Consider the following 9,745-nt stretch of genomic DNA (forward strand, 5'->3'; position numbering starts at 1 on the left):
GAAACAAAGGAAACTTTTTTTAATGACTGTGTTTGGGGAGTTTATGCCAAGAAGTGCTTCAGGTCTTTAAGTCTGTGAAATGGTACCATGAGTACAATTACAGAACCACAGAATGGTTTCATCTGGAAGAGACCTTAAAAATTATCTCGTTTCCCCCCTGCCAGGGGCAGGGACACCTTCCACTGGCCCAGGGTGCTCGGAGCCCCATCCAACCTGGCCTTGGACACTTCCAGGGATGGGGCAGCCACAGCTTCTCTGGGCACCCTGTGCCAGGGCCTCCCCACCCTCACAGGGAAGAATTTCTTCCATACCTAGCTCTGAAAATTCCAATTACCACATTAAACCCGAGAATGAGGCAACTCCAACACAAATTTTGCAACTGGAATTTGGGGGTACAGATCTGGAACAGCCTCCCTTGGCACAATTCCAGCCTTTTACCCCTCCGACCGCCAGGGTCTCATGTGCAGAGCTGCAAAAAGGGAGCCGGGCTGTTCACCAGACGCCAGAACAAACCAGGCTGGGACGTACCCGGGAGCTTTAGGCTTTGGCTTTAAGAGATTAGAAGCCAAAAAAAAAAAAAAAAAAAAAAAAGGAAGAGAGGGAGAGGGGCGGAGGCTGCGGCTGTGGGCGGTGGGATGCGCCGAGCCGAGCCCGCTGTGTGCGGGGTGCCGGCCCGCCCCTGTCCCTGCCCAGGTGACCCGTGCCCAGGTGACCCGTGCCCAGGTGACCCGTGCCCAGGTGACCCGTGCCCAGGTGACCCGTGCCCAGGTGACCCGTGCCGTGCCACCCGCTGTCCCCGCCTCACAGCATCGCGCCCCAGGATGCCGCGGCCGCCGCCAGCCCCGCCTCGCCGCTAGAGCTGCGGAAGGTAACGCTGCCGCCTCCTCCTGCTCCTTCTTCCTTCTGGATTCAGCTTCGCTTTCCTCTCACCCCGGTCCTTCTCATCCCTGAGACTCCGCGTTTCCTTGGCACCGACCCCGCTAACCCGCGGGGTCCCTTTCTCCTGTCGCTGAGCCCGGACTGTGTCGCAGCCCCGCGGGTCTGTGTTTTTGCCTGGAAGGGTATTTAAGGGTTTTTAAGTATTTTCCGGGACCCGTGGCCGTTCCCATCCCCGTTCCCGGGGCTCAGATGTGTCTGTGTCCCCCCGCCTACCCACGGGTGGCGGGTTTGGGGCCGGTTTGAACCAAACCCTGTAAGCAAACCCTGCCTTTCGGAGCCGCCGGAACTCGCCGGCATTGCGCTGTTTCCCGGGCGGCGGGCAAGGCTCGGAATCCCTCCGGGTCATTCCCGCGAGCGGAGGAGCGGCTGTCCTGCCCAGCCTCCCGCTCTTGGCGTGGCTTTTCCCGGCGGGAAGCAGCGGGCGGGTCCGGCGCATCCCTTTGCCCGCGGCTGCCTTAGGGTTGGAGCGTTTGGGGCGGTTTTTAGACATGAAACCGCCTGGAAACGCTCATCCCGTTAAACCTTTGACTCGGGGTCTTCTGATTTCATAGACAGATCCTTAAATAAAACTTAGTGCCCTGAGCAGCAAAGCAAGTGAAATTAGAAGGCGTGTGGATGTCCCCGCCGTGTGTTTGGAGCGAGGACCCGGCTCCCATCCAGGCTGTCCGGCGTTCCCGCATCACTGCGGCTCCCACCGTGCCACGAGGGAACCCTGTGGACGAGCAGCTGCCCACGCCTTTAGGCAGTCCCAGGGGATGTTCCAGAGCAGTTCCCGGTGCTCCGACCGCGGGGAGATTTGGCCTTTTCTTACTTGCAGCTCTTTAGCCGTGAGGGGATCGTTGCTCCCACGTCCTTGCACAGCTCCTGCTTCCAGGAACCAACTCCGGGGGCTGAAAGGAACCGGCGAGGTCTGAAATGTTGGTATTGACAGCAGCCTCTGGTGAGGTGATGCTTTTATTGAATTTGGGAAGTTGCTACTGTAATTAATAAAGCTTTTTTTTTTTTTTGTTCAGGGCTGAGATGGATTCACCAGAACGAGCCACAATTAGAAGTGAGCAGAAATCCAGGTAACTTGTGTTGGAAAGATTATATTTGTGTGTGTGTGTGTGTGTGTATATGCACAAATACATATATTTATGTAAGTGTCTCTATGACAATCTGAAACCACAGGGGGCATAAACTGCTGAATATTGGATACAAGAACATCATGCATGAAAACTTGAAATGATTCCAGTAACTAGTTTCTCCATTGACCAAATGCTTCATGCTCAGTTAAGCTGTTTGTGAGGAATAAATAATAAACTTCCTGAGAGGAAACAATTTGGGCTGAATGTAGCAGGCAGGGGTGGGGGTCATCAGACACATTTTCTGTGTAGGCAGGAGCTGGCAACCCTGTCTACATTTACTTATTGCTTTGCCTGAGGCCATTTCAAGTTAAACACTATAGTCTGAGTTAGATAGTTTCAGGTGATTGTGAAACAAGAGGTGTTAAACATCCATGTTACCAGGAACTGAAAGGTCTGTAAAGGTAGTTGGAAAATCAGGGGTATTTTGAGGTTCTGTGTTGCTGAAATCCCTGTTTGTACAGAAGGGGTTTTGCTGTATGGTTTAAAAGCATTTCACATTGTGCTGAGTAATCAAGTAAGACTTTCCTGACAGTTCCTTGTGCTGCTTTGTGCAGGGAGTGTGGACATAGCGCAGATTCAGCTCTGAGAGGGATGTGTGGGTAGTAACGTCTGAGCAGTGGGTTGGATGGACCCTTGGTCTGAAGCAGCACGACTGCTGTGTGCACATATCTTACACTGAGCACAAATGAGAATGAAGATGCTGCTTCTGCCCAGGAAAAGAACCAAAAAATTATTTCTTTGAAACATTACACCTTCAGGATGGGCAGAGAACGCACTGCGACCAAGGAATTTTTGTTTTCTGTTTTCCAGAAAATTCCTCAAAAGCCTAGTCCGAAAGCAGCCGCGGGAGCTGCTGGTGGTGATCGGGACGGGGGTGAGCGCCGCGGTGGCCCCGGGAATCCCAGCCCTGTGCTCCTGGAGGAGCTGCATTGAGGCCGTGCTGGGAGCAGCCGAGCAGCTGGAGGTGCTGCACCCCGGGGACGTGGCGGAATTCCGCAAGAAGGTGACCAAAGAGAGAGACCTGCTCGTGGTTGCCCATGATCTCATCAGGAAGATGTCCCCAGTGAGTGTCTTTGTGACCTCTGCTCGTTCCTAAAACTACTTCATGCTTCTCTTCTATTACCAACAAAAACCTATTTCCAAAACTTGACGTTTTTTCTGGTGAAAACGGTCGTTTTGTGGGTAATCATGTTTTGGAGAGCCTCAAACATCCCTGGGTTTTAGTGTGAGTCAGCTTTCATCAGAATTAATGCCAGCAGGAGTCCTGACTGTTAAAATATTCGCTGTGATTCACTTCTGGGAAATGAAAGGGGAATTTACAGCTCTGTGGAAAAAACCAGGGAGACCCTGAAAATACAGGTAGGCCCTGACCCTACTGATGGCCTTGGCCACACAGAGTGGACTTGTCTGGACTTCCTTAAGGACAGTCCATACATGCCTGGGTTCTCAACCATCTGCTGAGTTCCCAGAGGTTTTCAGACTCTGTTAAGCCCTTTGCCAAGTCTTCCTTTTAGCTGAAATATTCAGGGTGACAGACATAGCGCCAAGTGAAGGCTGTGGGGAGTGTTTTGCAACACATGGGGAGCCTCTCTACAGGCCTGGTGTGATGACTACCCCCACTTTTCAGGGAAGTCTGTGTGTGTTTGTGGTATACTTAATCATTAATGATAGTTTTCTCAGCCAGGAAGGAAAAAACAGAAAAAAAGAAAATGCCACCTTCAATAGTATATCCCAGACTTTGAATCCAGGGAATGGTAATTTTAGTGCTGTTTTCTTGTACCTGTATTAGAAGCTCTCTTGAGAAACCCAGCCTGTTGTTTGGAGCTGCACTGAGTGGAGGCAACACCAGAAAATAAATTGGGATTTATTTTGGTTTCGCTTGGTGTGCTATGGCATTGAGTATCCGGGTGAAGTGGGTTCCCTGGGAGGCAGGGATCATGGAGCTGATGAAGTGTTGCTCTGCTCTCTCCTCAGCGTACCGGGGACACGAAGCCCAACTTCTTCCAGGATTGCTTGATGGAGGTGTTTGATAATTTGGAGCAGCACATCCAGAACCCTGTGGTCCTGCAGTCCATCCTGAGGCTCATGGAGAGAGGCACAATGGTTCTGACCACAAACTACGATAATTTGCTCGAGATATTTGGTCAGCAACAGGGCAAACCTATGGAATCTTTAGACCTTAAAGATAAGGATAAGGTATGATGAGAGCAGTAAAATTAGTAGATTGAATATAAGACAAGGCAGCTCGAAAGCTTCATTGGAGGATGTTTTCCTGTTTAGAGAGTGTCAAGACTAAAACTTGTGAATTGGCAGAGCATGTCTATAAACTGCAGCAGATGCCCAGACATTTCCTTTGCGTGCCTCTTTATTCTGAGTAATCTGGTAACAGTTACCAAGGAGAATTTCAGTGACACGTTTATTGACCAGTTCCCCCATTGGCTGTGAAAAACCCACAGATTTATTTAACTTCTGTTAAAGTCACCGTTAAAATCCCAAGTAGGATTTCACCTGGCTGGTAGGTATTTGCTGTTCATACCTTTACTGGCAGTGCTGCTGGAATTTGCTGCTTGGTTGAATGCTCGTTTAGCCCCAAAAGGCAGAGGCAGCTGCACTGTCAGCCATCACCTCTTTGTTATGATTTCAAGTGAGCTGTGTAATTAGCAATTACAACTCTTGCTGCAGGGAAGTGCAAAAGGAGTTATTTCTGCTTTATGTGGTTCCTAAATCAGTCCAGCTGTTTAGTTTTCCAGGATCTCAGTGATTGGGGTACATTATAACTGCGTGATTTGCTTTAGGTTCTTCAGTGGGCAAGAGGCCATGTAAAATATGGAGTTCTTCATATTCATGGCTTATACACAGATCCCTGTGGAATGGTGCTCGATCCCTCGGGATATAAGGATGTTACTCAAGATCCTGAAGTGATGGTTTGTGTGATCTTTAAATTTTTTACCGTGTTTTGCCAAACTGTTTTACTGTGATCACTGCAGACATGTTACCCAAGGCTGGGGCTGTGTGGGGTCATATAAATGAAGTACTTGGGGCCCAGAGAAATGATTGAGAATTATTCAGAAAGGCAGCTGTTTTGCCAGGGCAGTGCCCTCATACACTCCTGCTAAATCACAGTCAAACCACTCATCTGGATGTCTCAGTTGGAGTTCTTTGTATTTGTCTTAGGAAAGAACAGGAGCCCCAAAATACTGGACATCAGGAAAAGGATTCATCACCATATGATTGCTTGGATTCATGATTCAGGGGCTTGAGCTGTTACCAGCTCTGAATCCTGACTGTCTGTTACCAGCTCTGGACTGAATGTCATATCTTAGCTGGTTTAAGAACTCAAACATTTGTTCAAGAATATTAATTCTCCTTATTTACAGACTGACCTGACGGGAGCCCAATATTCTGTCATCACAGTTCTTTCCATTTAAATTCCCTCGCTGGCAACACTTATGTGTCTGTTTAAACTTCACAGAATGGCTTGGGTTGGAAGGGACCTTAGAGAGGTCACCTAATTCTAACCCCCATGTATTTGTATTTGGTTGTGTGGTGGTTTTTTTTGGTGGTTTTTTTTTTTTTTTTTTTTTTTTTTTTTTTTTTTTTTTTTTTTTTTTTTTTTTTTTTTTTTTTTTTTTTTTTTTTTTTTTTTTTTTTTTTTTTTTTTTTTTTTTTTTTTTTTTTTTTTTGGTAGAAACAATAGTTACAAAATGTCAGTTTGGCCTGGTCCTGAAACATTTGCTTCTTTCAGCTCCCTGGTGAAGGTTCTGCTCTGCTGCTCCTTTTCAGCCTGGCTTATTTTAGACATCCTGACCTTGGCTTTGCCTGCTGAACTAAATGTGGCTTTTGTTTGTTTCTGCCCCTTCACAGGAAGTTCTTCAGAACTTGTACCGAACCAAGTCCTTCCTCTTTTTGGGCTGCGGGGAGACTCTGCGTGACCAGATATTCCAAGCCCTTTTTCTTTACACAGTGAAGAACAAAGTGGATTTAGAACATTACATGTTGGTGCTTAAAGAAAATGAAGATCACTTCTTTAAGCTCCAGGCAGACATGCTGCTGCACGGGATAAAGGTGGTGTCCTACGGGGACTGCTTCCAGCAATTCCCAGAGTACGTCCAGGATCTCACTGCTCAGATCTGCAAGCAGAGGAGTCCAGGTAAGGAAAATCCAGGGAACGTGGCCTCCTCACCAGTGCAGGCTGGATTGAGCAGGTGCCCAGCAGTTCCCTGTGTGAGCCCTGCACGAGGTGCTGACCTCGTGTGCAGCTCCTTGGCTCCTGAGGGATGTGCAGGATTGGAACAAAACTGTGGCCAAACAGTATCTGGTCAAGCACAGAATGGGAAATTAAATCAGTGCATCCAATAAATGTTGGGCTTATCACAGTCAGGGCTCATGGGGAGAAACAACAGCTCTATCAGAGGAAAAAGATTCATGTTTTCCAAACCAGGACAGGTCTGCTCTGGTTTCTCCAGAGAACCAAGGAAAATAAGTAAATGACCTTGGGAAGAATTAGTATTTGACAGCTCTTTTATTTATCAACTCAGTGAAACTGTTATGTCAAAAGTTACTCCAAGTGGTGCATAGCAGGAACCTTCCCCTTGCACCCCTCAGAGGAAGCTGCAGGTGCATGCCCAAAGTGTATGCTGCTTTTTGTGACCCAATGAATATTTCAGTTAGACTGCATTATGTTTTTCTTTCCATGAAGGCTAGAAAAAAATATTTAGCACAGCATGGAGGTTTCAGGAAGTTTATCTGCAGTGTGGACAACTAAAAGTAAGTTGGTGTGCAGTTCCGGACACTGAACTCAGCCTGCTGGTTTGGTTTTGATGTACTGGTGTTGATGGATGTGCTTTCCATAGTCTGAGCAGTACCTAGAGCCTGTTCAGTCTGGAGAATCCAGTTTATTGCAGAGCAGCCATTGATATTAAAACAGGGAGGGAGACAGGTTTGCTTAAGCTCTAAATGGAACCAACTAAGTATCAGACTATAATGCTACCCTTTTCCTTGGGAGTTCCTGGTTGGCACCAGACATGTGAGAAGAGGGACCTTACTCAGACTTGGAAAGCCTTGTGATCTCACTTACAAGGTCCCTCCCCACCCAAACCATTTGGGGATTCTAAACACAACTTTGCTGTTTTGGGCTGGTGCCTGAGTTATAAAAGCTTTCAGGATGGTAACCTGTGCTGCTGCTCTCTCCCTTCTCTAGATGCTGACCGGGTGGACAGCACAACACTGCTGGGTAAGTAACATTTTTATTGTCACAAGAAGTTCCATAATCCTACCAAAGAGAGAAAAGTACATCTCTGGTTTCCAAAGTAACTGCAGGATTACTGGGCACTGCTCTACTTTACCCCTCAAAGTCTGCTGCATGCTCTCTCTTTTTCCCCTCTCTGATCTTCTTTCTGCGTATCAGCAGGTAACTGCTGGGCTTCAGCTGTCAATCAAATGATAAATGATAGAAAGGAAAAGCTCCAGGAAATGTATATAAAAAGCTATTAATGCTGACTAGAGTACTCTAAGGTAGTACTAATATCCATGAGGTTTTGACTTACTTAGATTTCCAAGCACAGGTTTCTGCTCCAAAGCCTTCCTTAAGGAGGTCTGGAAGGGTGAATCTGAAGCGTGTGGTACTGAAGGTGAATTTTCAGCTAAGCTGTTCAGGTGGCTTTGTGATACTTCACTGAATAAGCTGAGCAATAATACATTCCAGTTTATGGTGTAAAACAGCAAAACCTCCCTTTGAAAGAGCACAAAGAGATCCCTCTCCTGAGAGCTCTGTGCTGCTGCAGGAACATCAGAAGTGTATGAAAGTAGTACTTCATTATTGTGCAATCACAGAGCACACAAGGTCCCAGACACTTGGGGGCAGGTGTAAAGTCAGAGATTAGGTTTGTAATTCCAACTGGATCTCAGGCTTACCTGTCTTTCAAGGGAGTTCATGAATCCCATTTTCAATAAAGTTAAATTAGGCATCAGTAAAGAAGAAACCAAAAACTTGAGCGCAATTTATTCCATTTCCTCTTAACATAAAGCTTCTTATAGGTAATTTTATCTCCTGTACACTTGTAATTTGGAACACAGACCAAGTAAAACAGACTTTCAGCAGGGTTAGTGTTACATATAATTCAGAATCCATAAACAAGAACCTCAGGGGACCAGGACTGTGTTTATCTTTGTATCTGGTGCTTGTAATAAAAATGACACCAAGCACGTGTATGTAGCAACAATTTGGTGTTTTTTCCTTCTTCCTCCCCAGGAACTTCATGTGTGGACTGTGCTAAAAGGAAGTTGGGAGAAAGTGGCACTGACTCCCCTAAGAGGATCAAGCAGTCAGATACACCCACTAGTGAATGAGAACACCCCAAACACCCAAAGCCCACCCCAGAAGCTTTTTAACAGCAGGTGTTCTACATCTGCTGCATGGAAAGTTTTGAGCTGGTATTTCCATGGTTCTAAGTGGAATAAAACTGTACATATTTAGCCTTTCCTTTCTAAAGCTGTAAATGTGTGATGCATGTGAAGCTGGAGCCACCAGAGTCACTGCCTGACACTGCCAGGCTGTGCCTGCAGGGTCAGACACGAGCAGGTCCAACTTCTCCCCAGCCCTTTGGACCAAACTCTGCCCAGCTGAAGCCACAACTTCGGAATCTGTCAGAAACAGCTTCTGGCACAGCAGCCTTTGAAAGTGAGGGGTTTCAGTTCCTTTCCCATCAGCTGGACTGGGCGTGGGCTGCTGGAGGCTGGGCTCCAGGGATCTGTCAGCACAAGGCTGCTTCCAGGCTTCCGATCCCTAAACTCTGGGGAACAGAAAGTGGTGTTCCACAGTTATGGAACCCACAGCACAGTGACCCACCTGCTTTTCACTTTCAGCAGGAGATTTGTTTTCCTGAGTCTGGTGAGGCAGGAGGGCTGTACCAGTGCTGTATCCACAGGGACAGCCCCGAGGGCCACAGGGCTCCCTGACCTCTCTGCTCTGAGTTTCTGTGGAAATGTTTTAAATGTTACACCACAGACTGTGCTGCCCCTTGCCTTGGACAGCAGGTGACAGAGTCCTGCTGCAGTGGAATGAAGCCCAGTCGGTACCCAAGGATGGATCTGCAGACAATTCCTGGTGTGTACCTTTGCCTTGGGATGAACTCCAAGGGTGAAGGTGGGGCACTGTAGCACCTCTTTGTCTCAGGGAGTGGTACTTCTCCCCCACAGACAGAATTATTACTTGAGTGGCTTGGAAAAGCTGATGCCACAGAGGGGCATGTTCAAGGCTGTTTGCAATTCCATTGCCCAGGGCTCTTTTTCTACTTCATTCATAACCTTTTTTTTTTTTTAAATGGGAGTAAGATACTTACTGAAAACCAACCTGTTGACCATTTATTACCCTGTTTTGCTCAAGCTGTGTAATGAATTTGAAAGGACATCTCTCTGAAGGTGACAGACACTCTTTCAATAAAATATTTAAAGTAAACTCTTCCTGTGTAGCAGCTGTCCCTCTTCTTCAGGTTGCTCCTTTCTTCACTGCATTTTTCTGTCTCAAGCACCTGTTCCCAGCAAATGGGTTAAACCCCCCCCAAACAAACCAGGACCTGTGCATTAGCGGCACCCAGACTGCTGTTGGTCAGACACCTCTGAACACCTCAGAGGCTGCTCCTCCATCCACCCCTCACACTGCCAAAGCTCTTTGCACATCT

At 47.3% G+C, this 9,745-nt stretch overlaps 1 protein-coding gene across 3 annotated transcripts; it reads left to right on the plus strand.

Annotated features, from left to right (window-relative positions):
• Positions 1–742: 742 nt before the first annotated feature.
• Positions 743–9,541, plus strand: FAM118A (family with sequence similarity 118 member A). 3 transcript variants are annotated; one of them, XM_027907248.1, is made up of 9 exons: positions 1,281–1,733; positions 1,953–2,006; positions 2,877–3,129; positions 4,041–4,262; positions 4,862–4,990; positions 5,931–6,216; positions 7,267–7,299; positions 8,317–8,458; positions 8,558–9,541. In XM_027907248.1, exons 1-8 carry the CDS (start codon positions 1,555–1,557, stop codon positions 8,412–8,414), a joined length of 1,254 nt encoding a protein of 417 aa, XP_027763049.1. In that variant the 5' UTR covers positions 1,281–1,554; the 3' UTR covers positions 8,415–8,458; positions 8,558–9,541. The 3 variants fall into 3 exon arrangements, with proteins under 3 accessions (XP_027763050.1, XP_027763049.1, XP_027763048.1); XM_027907249.1 differs by lacking the exon at positions 1,281–1,733 and adding an exon at positions 743–868 and having other exon boundaries at positions 8,317–9,541; XM_027907247.1 differs by having other exon boundaries at positions 1,282–1,733; positions 8,317–9,541.
• The last annotated feature ends 204 nt before the right edge of the window (positions 9,542–9,745 follow it).

The sequence above is a fragment of the Empidonax traillii genome, unplaced genomic scaffold (genome assembly GCF_003031625.1).
Source record: "Empidonax traillii isolate 1590-97213 ecotype Southwest subspecies unplaced genomic scaffold, ASM303162v1 scaffold1430:size110176, whole genome shotgun sequence".
Taxonomy (NCBI): domain Eukaryota; kingdom Metazoa; phylum Chordata; class Aves; order Passeriformes; family Tyrannidae; genus Empidonax; species Empidonax traillii.

Bases quoted from the DNA above. Each gene is read 5' to 3' on its own strand.
- FAM118A (XM_027907248.1), top strand. From the start codon at position 1,555: ATGTCCCCGCCGTGTGTTTGGAGCGAGGACCCGGCTCCCATCCAGGCT. The intron at 3,130-4,040 runs GTGAGTGTCTTT...CTCTCTCCTCAG, and splicing joins TCATCAGGAAGATGTCCCCA to CGTACCGGGGACACGAAGCC. The intron at 4,991-5,930 runs GTTTGTGTGATC...GCCCCTTCACAG, and splicing joins CTCAAGATCCTGAAGTGATG to GAAGTTCTTCAGAACTTGTA.